This window comes from Toxotes jaculatrix, chromosome 4, assembly GCF_017976425.1.
Source record: "Toxotes jaculatrix isolate fToxJac2 chromosome 4, fToxJac2.pri, whole genome shotgun sequence".
In the NCBI taxonomy this organism is placed as follows: Eukaryota; Metazoa; Chordata; class Actinopteri; family Toxotidae; genus Toxotes; species Toxotes jaculatrix.
In genome coordinates this window covers 7,108,723-7,124,926 of record NC_054397.1, presented here as the reverse complement: position 1 = coordinate 7,124,926, position 16,204 = coordinate 7,108,723, and the positions used below count along the sequence as shown (strand labels likewise).

The following is a 16,204-nucleotide window of genomic DNA, read 5'->3' as shown; positions in this document are numbered from 1 at the left end:
GAGCACAGCCAGACACAGATCTTTACAGATGGGCTCTGGGAACAAAGCTCTGTACGAAACAGGGGTCTTGACTTGAGAAAAAAATGGGAACTGTGGGTTTACGATTACATTAGCAAACCCCCAAACTAGCTCCCATTCTCTATCTGCACCCTCTGTCTAAGATAAGATCTAATTTACCGAATTACTTAAAAATTAAAATTGACTGACAATGAAATATGATGAAGTGATCAATGCTCAGTTCATCAGTTGAGAAATATAGCAAGGTTTCTAGCTACTGTGTCAAAATTACAAGTGAATCATTTAGTGAGAGGTAGCTTTTGACTTACAACTTCAAAATTATGAAAGACATAAAAATTTCAATTTGAAATTTGACAGTTAATGAAACATTTCAGTTACTAACACAAAATTTAGAGCTTTTAACTATGGCATCTATCAGTCTATGTTATCTGTCAATATTATAAGATAGCAAGTTATTATTATTATTATTAGTAGTAGTATTATTAGCACGTCTAACTTTTCATGTACCCTTGCTCCCAGGGCCAGTCTTCCACAGCTAGAGGGAGACAGTGCTTTCTTCTGGGACGCCTTGGCTGCTCAGAGGACCGTCTTTCCCGACACGTCCTTGTTTGTGCGTTTTAATCAGCGATTGGAAAATAGCAGGTAGCCTTGTCTGTCCGCCTCTCGCACCCATATACACCCAGGAGGGAAGAGGGAGGGTGGGTGCAGAAGCAAAATCATAATAAACCTCATTCGACACGGTGGTTGGCTCCTCTCCTGTGCATTTTTCCTTTTTTTTCTGCCTTTTTTTGGTGTGTGTCTCGCCGACAGAAGAAGCAGTCCGCTGGGTACAACAGCCGGGTTGAATCGCAACGTGTTTGTACAGAGAGCCACCGCAGTCGGGCTGTGTATTTATGTGAAACAGGCTGCTGTGGTCGGGCTGCCGTCAGCCCCGTCTCGCCGCCTCTGGACAGACGGTCGCCGTGATTCACGCTCGAATTTAGACCCATTAAAGACGACATTGTGGATATGGAATGGTGCATGCCGCTGGGCCAAGTGTTCAGCCTCTGAAAAACACCGGAATCATGGACAGTCATCCGCTGTAAGTGCAAAAAAAAAAAAAAAAGCTGTGTGTGTGTGTGTGTGTCTGTGTGTTGACGTTTCCCAGTGGCTGCTTGACTGATGGTGCCGCATTGACAGAGACAGCGGCCAGCCGGTGTGGCTGCTCGCTGACCGGGGGTGGGGACCGGGGACTACTGATACCCGGCGACTGATACCGAGCCTGTCGGTGCAGGAGCCAGCTGGAGGATTTTCTGGTTCTGTTTGCTGGTACTAACGGAGGTGTTTTTTGTTTGCGGTAGTCAGGATGTGTGTTAATTTGCCATAAAGCCATGTGTGTGTGGGTGTGTTTGTGACAGAAAACAAGGGCCACGTGATTTTTGCAGTGAGCAACATGATTATATGCAAGTGTTGTATGTTTGTATCATAAAAGAGAGAAGCGAGTGGTGTGTGCTGAGTGGTGGTGGCAAACAGTACATTTACAGTTTTGAGGTACTTGAGTATTTCCTTTTTTTTTCTTTTTACTCTTTTATATTTCTGTCCCAAAACACTCCAGAGGCAGATATTGTACTTTTTTTACTCCACTGCATTTGTTTGACATCTGTAGTTACTAGTTTCAGATTAAGATTTCACATACAAAACATATTTAATCTTATAAAATGAATAATCTTATTGTTCAGCTTTTAACATAACAGACACCCTTCATGCACTAAAAAGGTTATTGTTCTTCAACCCTTTCAATTACAGTCATGACCCTGGTCTCCTTTGAAAGGTGTGTCTTTAAATTTTACAACCAAAAAGTCAGAATGACACAGATATAGAGATGAAGAGGCATAAACATGGTAGACATGTAAGTTTTTTTTGTTTGTCTAATTTTTGTGGGTATAAAGAAGGAATATACTGCTTGTAGTACTACCTTTTTGTGTAGAAAACACTTTAGAGCTGTAGCCACAAGAGTCTGAACCAGTTCTGAGGCAACAGCGTCCCGTGTGTTTTAAAAGGTTGAAGATCAAACCAGTGGTTTCCAGACTTTTTGGCTAATGATTCTGTAATGAGCCAGTGTAGAGCTGCAGTGATTAACTAACTGACTCGACAATTGGCAGAAAAATTATCATTTTCTTTGTTAGTCTTTGTTTCTTTTTTCTTTGTTGTAAACCAAGTATCTTTGGGTTTGAGGCCGTTGGGCGGACAAAACATTTGAAGATGTAAAATTGAACACTGGGAAAGTGGAAGGGGCAGTATTCATGTTTTTCAGACATTTTATACATTAAATGTTTAAAATTTAATTTATAAAATGATTAATTATTATTAATACAGGTACGATTAGAGAGAAAAAAAAAAAAAAAAAAAGAATCTCTGTATTAGAACTTGATCTTGATTTATCTTGTGAGTCTTAGGAAGGGCCTGACACCTAGGTTGGGAACCACTGAACTAAACTATCCAACAGTATGTAAAGTACTTATAATCAGCTCCATTCTAAAAAGCTACAACAGTAAAGTGCTATTGATGCATCAGTATTAATGATCTAATGATATGCAGTACAATAATAGATCAGTCACAGGAGCCACGTTTCTGCTAAATGAGTGTTTTTATTTTTATTCCATTACTTCTGAATATAGGTAAAATGTGTTTGTGTATTTGTAGTTTAAAGCACTAAAGATGTGCAGCATCCACAAACTCAGATCTACTGTACTGTATATTGCATATTAAGCTTCATGAAGGTGGAATTTATGGCAGAGCTTTTGGATGGACCTGCCTTGGATTGTGCAGGTGTTCCTTAGACATTGGATTAACCTGTTAGAGAGTCCTGGAGCTGAAGAGATTGTTGTTAGGCTCATATTGACCACGCACCTCCTGGCTGAGTTTTAACAGTTGCAGCCATCCTGGATCTGCCCTCTGTGATGGGCAGTTCAATAAATAACTCTACGTAGTTGTTCTCTGTTATTGTGTGTGTATGTTTGTGTGTTTGCTTCATTAATATGTATCTGTGCTGTCGCTCTCAGGTGCACTAGACTTTGTCCACACAGTCTGGACAAAGAAGATGGAGTCGAGAGGCAAGGTCCTGTCACTTTCAACCATCGGCACATGAGGAAGGCGTTCAAAGTCATGAATGAGCTGCGCAGGTGATGCTCACTTTTTCATCTCGGCTTTGTTGTCTTGTCATCCCTGAATCCTTTGTGTACCACTGTCTAAACTTTAACTGAACATGTTTCCTCCCTCTCTCTTTCTGTATCCATCTCCTGTATGCGAATGCAGCCAGAATCTTTTGTGTGATGTGACCATAGTGGCGGAGGATGTGGAGATTGCAGCTCACAGAGTGGTTCTGGCTGCTGGGAGCCCTTACTTCCACGCTATGTTCACAGGTAAGGACAATTTTCCATTAAAGCTGCACGACATCTGGAAGTAATGTTACCTGTGTGGTGAGGGAAGGCTAATGCTTGTGTGTGTGTGTTTACTAACAGGGGAGATGGCGGAGAGCAGGGCGAAACGAGTGAGGATAAAGGAGATGGATGGTTGGACTCTGGGACTGCTGGTGGACTACATCTACACAGCAGAGATACAGGTCACAGAGGATAACGTGCAGGTAAACACACACACACACACACACACTTATACTCACTCACATTATCTTAAAAACTACGGACTCTTATCACATTGAGCAGACTCTCACAACATTTACATAGTCACACTGCTCGATGCAAACACAGCCAAATCAGTTTTTAACTAACTTTTAGTTTCATAGATTTAATTTACATTATGTAGTTTACATTACATAAAAACTCTTTCTCGTTGATTGCTGTGTTTACATGCACACAAAAAATAGCATATTAGGTCAAGATCTGAAATTGACGGTCAGACCGTTTTAAATATGAAATGGGTACTTAGACTCCTGGGAAAACAGTGCATCTTTAGCGGTGACCTAATTCCACATCAGCAGTTGTAACAAAAAAAAAAAAGTAATGAAACTCATTACACATTTTTTTGAACAGTCTTGTTTCCTGCCTATATCAGTAAATCAAACTGCCTATGTCCTTCCCCAACAACCTGTTTCAACTAAAATTATGTCACATTAGTTTAATAATAAGGAATTTCAGAGTTCTTACTGCTGTTATTTACAGCACAGCATGTAACGCAGACATGTGCATTTTACCAAACAGGTCTTGCTATAGCAGCAGCCTCAGACGCAGCAGTTTAGTGTCCTGCTTAGGGAAATAGTAGGGGCCATTTTGGGTGATTGAACCTGTGATTAAATTACTTAATTAATCTTCATCATATACTGCCAAAATGACTACTTTACGCAGGATATTTTGTGTGTGTGTGTGTGTGTATATGTGTGTGACAGGCGTTGCTGCCTGCAGCGGGCCTGCTGCAGCTGAATGAGGTGAAAAAGGCTTGTTGTGAGTTTCTGAGCTCTCAGCTTCATCCGTCCAACTGTCTGGGAATACGAGCCTTCGCTGACCTACACGCCTGCTCTCAGCTCCTCGCGCAGGCCAACAGCTACGCAGGTTTGTGTGCGCACATCTCTGTTTTTGTACAGTGCCTGTAAAAAGTATTCACCCCCTTGGATGTTTTTCCCTTTTATTGCCTTTATAAATAGAATCATGGTCAATATAATTTGGCTTTTTTGACAAGGATTTACAAAAAAAAAACTCTTTAATGTCAAATTGAAAACAGATTTCTTTAAATGAATGGCAATTCATTAAAAATATATAATGTAAAATAAGTGATTGCATTGCACTGTATGTGTACGTGTGATAGATTAACTGTTTTTCATTGCTCCACTTAAACAGGTTTGCACGTCTCCTGGAGGATGTGGGACAGTGAATGAGACAGAATGAGAACAGGCTTAATTAGTGAAAATGTGGAAATTAGAAAGGATAAAAAAAAAACTGTGTTCACCTGCAATCATAATTTTTTTTTTCACTTTATGTTTATGCTGGCAGAGCAACATTTCACTGAGGTAGTTGGGAGTGAAGAGTTTCTAAATTTGGGCATGGAGCAAGTGTCCAGCCTGATCGCCAGCGACAAGCTCACCATCCCCACAGAAGAGAAGGTACACACACACTCACTCTGCTCAATATGTTGTACACCATGGACCATATTTAGTGGGGTTTTTTGTTTGTTTTTTTCTTGTTAAAGTGCCTGTGTTCATTCTTGTGTAGGTTTTTGAAGCAGTGATAGCTTGGGTCAACCATGATAAAGATGTCCGCCAGGAGCACTTGGCTCACCTGATGGAACATGTCCGTCTGCCTCTTCTCTCCAGAGAGTACCTGGTGCAGGTATGAGTGGGCCTGCCTGCTTTTGTTGGAGCTCTTAAACTAACTCACATGAGCTTTGTTTGTGGTAGTCGGCTGTTTAACATCACTTAACTGTGGCTCATGTCTCTGGTGAGATCACACCTGTACTTTGACCACAGTATAACCATCACCAGTGCTTAAATGTCATTTTTGTTTTAACACCCCGGGAGGCTAAACGCTGTCTCTGTGTTTGCCAGCTTTCAGCTGAGCAACATGTTGCTACATATCCAGTTTATAGTAGACGTTGTCCAACTAGTTTTTTCTGCTTTTGTTGAAACGGGCAAGGTGGCAAAAACATCAGGTGATGTCTTTCTTATTTTTTAATAACTGATCATGTTCTTTTTGGGTATGAAAGGAGCGAAAACAACAAGAAACAGACAAGCAGACCAGAGTGTTTGTAAATTTGACATCCAAATTTGAATTAATTTTTTTACAGTGGCTTCACTTTCACAGAAGAACCTATGAATAAAACTAAAGTATATTATCCATTGTGAAGAGAATGTGGGCAGTGCTTTGCTTTAAAAAAAGTTTATTTTTTGTTTCTGATGTGAAAAAAAAAAAGACAAAGCAAGCATTCAGTTTGTCAGTAGAATCAGTTCGAGTCTTGATTCATGAACATATCCTGCCCAGAGTTTCCTTTGCTTTTAGTTAAAATATGTCACAACAGAAAGACATTTTGCTTAATCAGAATATGTTGTGGCATTTTGTAAATCCTGCTTGCTGATTGGCTCCTCTCCTACTGTTTGGTTGTGTCAGCGGGTAGAGGAGGAGTCTCTGATTAAGAACAGCAGTGCCTGTAAAGACTACCTGATTGAGGCCATGAAGTATCACCTGCTGCCAGCTGACCAGAGAGCTCTCATGAAGACTGCACGCACACGCATGAGGACTCCAGCCTGCTGCCCTAAGGTATAAACACCATCAGTGCTGAGTTTCTACCACAGCAGCGGGTATGAGGACTTAAATAACTAAACTGCTGTTTTGGTTGTTTTCAGGTGATGGTGGTGGTTGGAGGCCAGGCTCCCAAGGCTATCCGCAGCGTTGAATGTTTTGATTTTGAGGAGCAGCGATGGTACCAGGTGGCTGAACTCCCCACCAGAAGGTGCAGAGCAGGTAGGAAACCTTTAACAACAATAACATAAATTGCATCACAGTTACGGGGCTGGATCCTCTGAGGAGCTTGGGTCCATCAGAACCTGAAGGCCAGACTAAACCATTCACCTAATGGAGCATTCAGGTGGTCCTCATCAGCTTGTAAATCACACAATTCCAGGTCTGTTACCAAAGTGTTTCCTTTAAATTATGCTCACTCAGGTAAACAGCTTCAGTTTATCTGGTTAATTCCCATCAGTCAGCTGGTTATGTTTCTATAACCAGTTTGTTTGTGCTTTGCTTCCGTTGTTTACCTGGGCACTATTTTAGAAAATGCAGCAGTGCACAACATAATGTAAGATACTGATTCTAGTAAAAAAAAAAAAAAGAAAAAAGAAGGCTGTATTTTTCAGCAGTGTATAAAAATGGAGCAGGCCTTTTCAGCCTGATGCATTCAGTCTAGAAATGCATCTTTTAACTGGGGCACAGCTACAGACTGGGGTAACTTCTGTTTTTTGGCACAGCCTTGTGGCACTAAAAATGAGGTGTGTACCACATGGATATCCATCTCTGTGCACCATTTCCACTTTGAGGCTCCTTTAACTTTCATCCTAATAAAACCAGGTTGTTTATGTGTAGCTCTGTAGTTAATTGTGTGTTTTTGTTAATGGTCTTCTGTTTTTGTCTTCAGGTGTGGTGTACGTGGGAGGTTGCGTATACGCAGTTGGTGGTTTCAACGGTTCTTTGCGTGTACGGACGGTCGACTGTTACGACCCGATGATGGACCGCTGGACGAGTGTGAGCAGCATGCAGGACCGTCGATCAACGCTCGGAGCAGCTGTGCTCAATGGACTCCTGTACGCTGTAGGAGGCTTTGATGGCAGCACAGGTACACAACTTAGTTGTGTTGGTGTGTGGCTGTGACCTTAAAACAGGCTTTAAAAGTTTGTGTAACAAAAGAGAAATATGAAATATGTGACTGTTTATGTTGTTTTTGATACATGTTCTGTGTGTTTGCAGGTCTGTCGACAGTTGAGGCGTACAATGCCAAGACAGACGAGTGGTTCCATGTGTTACCCATGAGTACCCGACGCAGCAGTGTGGGAGTGGGTGTCGTAAATGGTGAATACAATTCCCAGTTTGGTTTCTGCAAAATAATAGAAATGCCCAACAATACAATACCATAGCCTTGTAATCAACAACAACAACATTGTTTTTCTTCACCTCCATTAGTTTATTCAGGAAATATCCTGTCACATCATGTTGGTGAATGTGTGCTTGTGATTGCTTCTTCTCATTGCCAGTGCAGTTTCTCGATGTTTTGTCGTCATGTTTCTTTTACTCTGTGATTTAATTAGCTATTGTCTAAATTGCATGTGTATTTTTCACAAAAAACAGAAAAATGAGGTAAAATGCCAAGGTGTAAATCAAAATATTTATGAAGAAAAATTACAAGAAAAACACATTCCCATAGTAATTTTTAACTAGACTGTCATCCACACAGAATAAGAGCAAATATATAAAACAAGTAGAAATAAGCATATAACCCATAAAATAAGTAAAAATAAGTTATGAAATCAGGAACAAATCAAATACTTAAATACAAAAATACTTTATAGCAAACCACTACAAAATATGGGTGCATCAACATTATGAGCTTCACAAAATTTACATTCCCTGCATGGCTACTGTATTAATGCGTTTCTGTTATTTTGTCCACTACTGTGCCTCATTCTGAGTTATGGACCACGTGCCTTCTCTGTGTGTTTCTCAGGAATCCTGTATGCAGTCGGAGGTTATGATGGAGCGACCAGGCAATGTCTGAGTACAGTAGAAGCTTATAACCCAAAAAGCAACACGTGGAGCTACATCGCTGAGATGGGCACAAGACGCAGTGGAGCAGGTGTGTGTCTGTGTGTGTGACCTTATGGTTGGTTAACTGTAAAATATTCTTATAAAATTTTCAAAATATGCACCAAAACATAGATAAATGATTCCCACAGATTTGCCATCAAACAATACAAAACAAACTGATGGTTACAAATTTAAAAAACATTAAAGAGACAAATGAAAAAGATGCATTTTGTGCTATAGTTAGAGAGTAATTCATGACCTAAACGAGACAGAAATATTTACCTGCTCCTACAAAAAATATTATTAATCACGTGTACAATGTCTTCTCAGGTGTGGGTGTGTTAAAAGGTTTACTCTATGCCGTTGGGGGACACGATGGTCCGCTGGTGAGGAAGAGTTGTGAAGTTTATGATCCGGCCTCCAACAGCTGGCGACAAGTAGCTGACATGAACATGTGCCGACGCAACGCAGGTAAGTAAGACTGGTCTGTCCGCCGGAGGTCCCAAAGTGTGAGATGTTTCTCTGATGTCCATTAATCTTTATTCTGTGTTTGTGTATGTGTGTTTTCAGGTGTATGTGCTGTAAACAACTTACTGTATGTGGTGGGAGGAGATGACGGCAGCTGTAATTTGGCGTCTGTGGAGTTCTACAATCCAAACTCGGACAAGTGGACACTACTGCCGACCTGCATGAGCACAGGGCGCAGTTATGCAGGTGTGAACATGCACACTGACAATAGCAAACAAACTGGTCATTAGAAATGAACAACATAAATTATTTTAATTTCTATGTCTGATCTGTAATAACAGTGGAACATATTCATTGCATAACATTGAGCAGTTTGCCATTAGCATACATCCACCATAAAGTGATATATGTCAGTACTAAAAAAAATATTCTTACTAATTTTGTATCACTGATTTCAGCCATATTGCCCAGTCTCATCCCAGGACTCATGTCCAGTAATGTAGCATTTGTATGCTACACAGCATACTCATGTTTACCAAATGATACATAATCATAGTGGATCTAATTTTGCTGAGCCAGCTTTTGCCTTACTGCTGTTCAGAAGATGGTATCTTTAGTCTGATGTGAGACAAAATAAATACACCCAACACTGGAAATTTATTTTGGGGTGAGCACAGGGATTACTGGGTTTTTTATGCTGATGCTGATCGTGATATGTGAGAGTTTAAAAATAACATAAAAACATAAACATTTTTGATAAGGATTCCCTTGTACTGTTGTGAGCAAGGTACTTGCTGAGCAGGTTATTTAATCTTGTCAGTGTTTTCTGCTCAACTGTGTAGAGGCGACACTTTATAAATGACCTCAAAAATATCATTTGGACTTAGATACTGGAATTTGTGGTTACTTATTGACCGACAGACGCAGACATTGTTATACAATACCTGTGTTAAGCTAAAACTGGTTAAGATGCTGTTTTCTCACCTTGTCATTTAGATGGTCGAATAATGTATTTATATTAAGACATTTTCAGTGTATAATGTATGAAAATTATATGTGTGACAATAGTAATGCACTATCATAATTTTTTTCTTTTTTTGAGGACAGGTGTGACTGTGATTGACAAGCCCTTATGACTGCTCTTGACACCTGCCACTTATTCGGAGCAGAATGTATTCTCCTGCTGAATACTCATCTTGGATCTGTCTATGACGCCAATGCTTGGATGTTGGGCAGCATTAGCACAGGCACTGACGCAGATGAAGGAAATGACAAGATTGTTGTTGTTGAGAATGGTGATGAAGATTTTTGCACTTACCTGAACGGGAGGAGCTGTAATAAACGGGTGGGGCGGGGCATCGAACCCGCGTTTTAATCCCCTCCTGCAGGACTGCAGCAGCGACTGGACAAACCAGTTTGAAGCACCACTGTACCAATGCAGTGCCATTGAAACGCTACTGAAATGAAGCTACTATAACTGCAAAGTTACTTTAACATTACTAGTGTTAACACGAATCAGCTCTGAGAAAGACCACTGTTCTAATTTATGTGAGAGGAAGGCAGAGAACGACCTTTTGGAACTGAGATCTTTGTTTCTCCTTTGTTTTTATCCTCTTGACAAGTGTGCGTGTTTGTGTGTCTTGAGTGTGCGCGTGCGCTTGCATTTAAAGGTGCTCCATAGCTTGCACATGTGAGCATGTGTGTTTGTGTGCATTTGAGTCTCTGTGTGGTGACGCCTGGTCCGACGCCGCATGAATGCACTCTGTCTGACCTCTGACCTTTACAGTGTTGCCGTGTGGCTGTTCAAGAGTGCCTGAATGTCAAACTACACCCCGCTTCCTTCTTTTTCTCCTTTGTTGAGCCTCGAGTACTGTTACCGGACGGAGCACAGCTGGATTCGGCCGCCGGAATAAGGAAATACATTTTGACAACTGACTTTAGATCGGTGTGTCGGCTGCATTAGCGCACATGAATTCAGAACAGCTATGTGAGGAGCAGTTGTAGAAAATGTACATTTCTTCTTTAAAAAAAAAGATAAAGGAAAAAAGAAGACTTTCACTGGAATACTAACTCTTCTGCTAAAGGAGAAGCCTCGTTTCATTTTGCCAAAAACAGTGACAGACAGAGGGAGAAGCTGTTGGAGATGAAAAACAGTTGGATGTATCAGTGCTTTACCGTCACCTGGCAGCCGTCTTTACTGTGGTTGTGACCACTAATGACAACGACAGCCTGAACTCACTGCATGGTCCCCATCTCTAACCTCTTACCCTTCAGCAGTACCCTCTCCTCCCTTGGTGTAGCAACCCTATTACCTACTGCACACCCTGACGTACTATGAATGTGCCAATTTTAATATGTCTCTTCTTTTCTGTCTCTCTTTATTACTCTACTAATCTGTTCTCTCTTTCTGGAAAGTGACCAAACCTACTCTTGATTTTCTTTTTTCTTCAGTCTCTTTCTCTTCCCTCTGCTCCTATATTGAAAATTGCTATAATAGTAACTGGTATCGCTGTTTCTTGTCAGTGTATTGAGGAATGTCCTGTAGGCTAATGACTTTGAAAATGTTTCATTACTTGTTTTATATTATCATTAATAAATATGCTTCTTGTATTTAAAGCTGTGAAATGATATAATCTGTTTTTAAAACTTTGCCAAATCAGTAAAACATTGAAATGGAACATGCGTGTGTGATATTTAAACAATTTAACAGTAACTCATTTGTTATAATGTCAAGAAGGCTGTGTGTTTAACCTCTATACTTCTTTTTGATACCTGCCAAAATGTGTCCTTTGTAACGAGTATGTGTGTTTTCAAAAGCTGGCATCATTTGCTTGCTCAAGTTTAAGTTTATACTTTTTGACATTTGAGAGTTTTTTTTTTATTATTGTAAAAGGGAAAAAACTTCATTTGTAGCTGCTTTAAACTGTAATCGTTAAGATTAATTCAGACATTTTATTTGTCAGAGTCTCTAAAACATTTTTAAAAGTTGACTTTGGAGCTACAATCTCTTATAATGTACATTTAAGATGGACACATGTATGACTCAAAGTTGTGTGACCACCCCATCTCTCCTCTCAGGCACTCCATTCAACTCCGCAAAGGTTATGAAAGTGGAGCTCGCCTCTGATTGGCTGTTGCTGCAGAAACCTTCAGTCTCACTATCATCACTCCATCACGCGAACCAATCGGAGAGGCGGCTCGGCCCTCCGACGTCAGTCTCCTCTCCTCCCGGCCAATCAGATCGTTCGATGGCACTGTACTTCACCCGGCCGTCCGCCTCTCGCTCAGGTAGACGGGACGCACCGCGAAGAGGTGAGAGTCTAACGTTGTTTTCGGCTACAACGGAAATATTTAGCGGAATTTCCAGCTGTAGAAGCAAATGCTGTATGTTATTCAGGCATATGAACCGAGAATGGAGGCAGAAAGTTGGGCTGCCAGCTGTTTGGATCGTGTAAAAGAGATTTAGGCCTGTGCTATCTGAGACAGACGGTTATTAATTATTAAAAACTTAATCAAGCCAGTGTGCAAGAACGCGTTACACACTAACCATTATAAGGGATGTTGATGTTAGCATGGCTGAAACAGAGAGGGGTAGTGGGATGTTTTATCTGACGAGGTCTTTTGTATGAGACTGTAACAAACTGTCAGCAGCTGTGTGTGTTAACCTGCATTGAAGTGTATGAGTAATTGCACAGTCTTCTGCCTGCTTGTAAGTAGTATTTACTGAAGTGAACAGTTTTTATCATTGCTTGATGATATGACTCATGTTGTGTTGTTTTTTTGTTTTTTTTTTTTTAATGTTATGTACTTTATCTATTTTATTGTTTTCAAGGACTTTCTGTTGCCAGCATTTTCTTAATTCAAGAAGATTTAATACACTTTAAAAGAACTTACAATGGAGTTACATGTTATATTACATGTACATTAGTACGGCACATGTAACACTGTGTACCTGTTTTACAGCCCTCTCTCCAGACCTGCAGTCACCTTAGGTTGTCCATCATGGCGGTGAACGGCACAGCAGACATCTTGAGCTCTGCCTACCTTGCAGTGGAGTATGTAGATGCAGTGCTACCAGAGAACCCCCTCCAGCCCTCTCTTGAACGGGCCTGGGGCTACATGCTGGACAACTACACCAAGTTCCAGATTGCCACCTGGGGGTCACTCATTGTCCATGAGTTCATCTATTTCCTCTTCTGCCTGCCTGGTTTCCTCTTCCAATTCTTGCCCTTCATGCAGAAATACAAGATCCAACAGGTTTGTGTGTGTTTTTGGTTTTTGGATGTGCTTTTGTTTTTACAGTCTGAGGTTGCTCTCGATAATCCTTCCCACTGTGTGTGCAGGACAAACCAGAGACCTGGGAGAAACAGTGGAAATGTTTCAAGATGCTGCTGTTCAACCATTTCTGCATTCAGCTGCCTTTGATCTGTGGGACTTACTATTTCACTGAGTTCTTCAACATCCCGTATGACTGGGACTCCATGCCACGCTGGTCAGTGAGATGACAGTAATACACACCCCAGTGTGTCATATTCAGAGTACCCTGGGTAAACTGTAGAGTAGTTTCACAATTGCTATACACACTCATTTACAGTTGTCCTAAACAGACAAAATAAATGTTGGTTCATTTGTAAAAGTCAAAAGATTTTTCAATAATAATAAAATATAATACACTGTAATTCCTTATACATGCAGTTCAACTTTTTTTGTGGATAAGTATTATAATATAGCCAATTATTTATTATTATTATTTATTTTACAGTATGTATCATGGTGTATGTTGTTGCTCGGTTCTGTGGTCCCTTGCATTAAAATGCTCTTCTCCTTGGGGGGGATGAAAAAAGCATTTTCAACTGAGCTAATGGCTTTGTGGCGTCTGATTGTTTTGTTTGGTTACCGAGATCTTCTCTCCCTCGCTCTTCCTCCAGGCCATACCTCCTGGCTCAGTGCTTTGGTTGTGCTGTTGTTGAAGACACCTGGCACTACTTCCTCCATCGCCTGCTGCATCACCGCAGGATCTACAAATACATCCACAAAGTCCACCATGAGTTCACTGTGAGTAAAACACACAATTGATAAGATAAATAAACACAATCACTCCGCCTTCTGGTTAATCTCTTAACAGTATAGTTAGTTATTAAACACGCTGTAGCTCCCATTCATATGAAAAAGTGAGTACAAACACAACATGGTATGTAACTGTCTCCCCACTGTGCTTCAGTCTCCGTTCGGCATGCAGGCAGAATACGCCCATCCTGCTGAGACCCTCATCCTGGGAGCTGGGTTCTTCATTGGCATCATGATCTTCTGTAACCATGTGTTCTTCCTGTGGGCCTGGGTGGCTTTCCGCCTGCTGGAGACCATTGACGTCCACAGGTAGGACACAGTGACAGTTTCCACATATATGTGCACACACTCTCTCTGGGTCATTTTGTCAGTCGCCCTCTTCGTCCCTCTTTGCAAGAAGTAGTAGTAAGTAACAAGTAATTGTCCGTTAATATTAATAAGATAATAAGAAAGCCTATTTTTTTCATATGTTTGTTGCATTAGTTGTATGACAAAATAGCAACTTTCCACACACATTTACTTCAAGCACTAGAGAAAAAGAGCAGCAGCAGTAGCATCACTGCATACAAGAAACAGTGAAACGATAGTTCATGTGAAGCTGCACGTTTCTCATCATGTTTTCTCTGTCAGTTGACCTCTAGGGGGCCCCAGAGCACACCAGATGCTACTGTCATACTGCGCTATGACGTGACATTGACCCCCTTTAGCTTAATATGGGATTATTTTTATGCTTTTATACTTTAAGTTTTGCAAGAGATTTAAAAAGGTATTAAATATAAAAAACTAGAAAGGCGCTATACAAGATGTGACCAACTTCAAAGACTCTGGTTGTATAAATAATATTAGAAATGTTTGGTTGATGTTTGGTTGATCAAATGAGGAAGCTCTTTGTCTTTGATTATATGTCTTTTTAAAACATTATTTTAGACTTACCTTTTCTTATATTGCTTTAGTCAGTGTCTCTATGTGCTTTGTTGCTTTCTTACCCTGATATTCTTTTATGTTAAATAAGAAACTTGTGCTTTATCTATTCTCCACCTCCAAAGCAAACAGAAAATAGATGAAAGAAAAAAAAATAAAGAAATTACAAATCACAGGAGAATACACAGAAGAGAGCAAGGGAAAAAAAGAAAAAAAACTGGATCCTTTTCTATATTCCATCTGAAAAGCATTTGTCTTGTTGGAAAATCCCTGTGCATATAGTAATTTGTAGTTGCAAATATTATTTTTGAATGAAAAACTGATTTACCTTCATTCCCTTCTTTCTCTCTCCTCCCTGTCAGCGGTTATGACATCCCTCTGAACCCTCTCCACCTGATCCCGTTCTATGCCGGCGCCCGTTTCCACGATTTCCACCACATGAACTTCGTCGGAAACTACGCCTCCACCTTCACCTGGTGGGACAAGCTGCTGAAGACAGACAACCAGTACAACAACTACATGCAGAAACAGGGCGACAAGAAGCAGCAGTAAACCACTCACCTCCTTTCACGCTCACACACCCCGTTTGTGGGAAGGAGGAAAGAGGCAGTGAGTCTCACAGTGAGCACACAGTCACTGCTTTCCTCTCAGTACACTTAATAAAACACACACTCACTAAAGGTGTACTTCAGACGAATCAGCTCTGCGGTTTGATTCTGAATCGGACTGCGTGTTGACTTCAGTCTGCCTTCTGTGCCTTTCTGCAAGAGAAGTATTGCTGTTTGCTTCTGTCAACAGCTGCTTGCTGAATAAAAACCATCAACATCCTCATTTTGATTTGCTGCTTTGCTTTGTCATTGAATGAAGGAAAGGTTGCGCCGCAACTTTTCTTGTGAAATGCTTCTGTATACCTCTGAACGTCTCAGCACTTTAGCGCTTCAGTTGAACTGAGTCATGATGACAGTTTTTACTCTCTTAAGCAGGAACTGTCCTAACTCAATGCTGACTTCTGAAACAAGTCAGACATGATTGATGCAGACCCATGTGAATTTTTGATGAAAGGGGATTGGCTCACATGGAACTTCCAAGTTGTTAAAGCCTATTTTGTTTAATACTGTAACAATAATTAAATGCTGTTTTAATTTTTACACAAAAGAAACCTTGAACATGTTTTGTTTTTCTCTGTTTTTGTCACATTAGAATAAAATATTTGAACAAAAATTTAAACAGAAGTTTGGTTGTGTTGAGCAGTTTTATTGACTGATTAACACTTGGACACATTTCTACAGAGACAGGGATCGCTGACTCTTCAGGCTTGGATGTTTAAGATTAACACCACAGATCAGAATGTTCTCAGTACGTGTTTGTGTTCTCTTGCTGTACATTCAGTAAGTGTGGGTTGATCTGGAAGTGGGTGATTTCATGAGTGTAAATACAGTAGGTTCCCTGCA

General features: G+C 40.5%; 2 protein-coding genes across 2 annotated transcripts; both read left to right on the top strand.

Moving 5' to 3' along the window:
- Nucleotides 1–655: 655 nt before the first annotated feature.
- Nucleotides 656–11,410, top strand: klhl2 (kelch-like family member 2). The gene is made up of 15 exons (XM_041036051.1): nt 656–1,099; nt 3,060–3,179; nt 3,313–3,419; nt 3,519–3,640; nt 4,400–4,562; nt 5,001–5,110; nt 5,220–5,336; nt 6,111–6,260; nt 6,347–6,464; nt 7,135–7,332; nt 7,464–7,565; nt 8,218–8,346; nt 8,628–8,768; nt 8,868–9,011; nt 9,873–11,410. Exons 1-15 carry the CDS (start codon nt 1,032–1,034, stop codon nt 9,899–9,901), a joined length of 1,818 nt encoding a protein of 605 aa, XP_040891985.1. The 5' UTR covers nt 656–1,031; the 3' UTR covers nt 9,902–11,410.
- Nucleotides 11,411–12,042: 632 nt separating this feature from the next.
- msmo1 (methylsterol monooxygenase 1) lies at nt 12,043–15,985 on the top strand. Its single transcript, XM_041036054.1, has 6 exons — nt 12,043–12,077; nt 12,729–13,022; nt 13,109–13,257; nt 13,694–13,820; nt 13,987–14,141; nt 15,116–15,985. The coding sequence occupies exons 2-6, from the start codon at nt 12,768–12,770 to the stop codon at nt 15,303–15,305; spliced, it is 876 nt and encodes a 291-aa protein (XP_040891988.1). The 5' UTR covers nt 12,043–12,077; nt 12,729–12,767; the 3' UTR covers nt 15,306–15,985.
- The last annotated feature ends 219 nt before the right edge of the window (nt 15,986–16,204 follow it).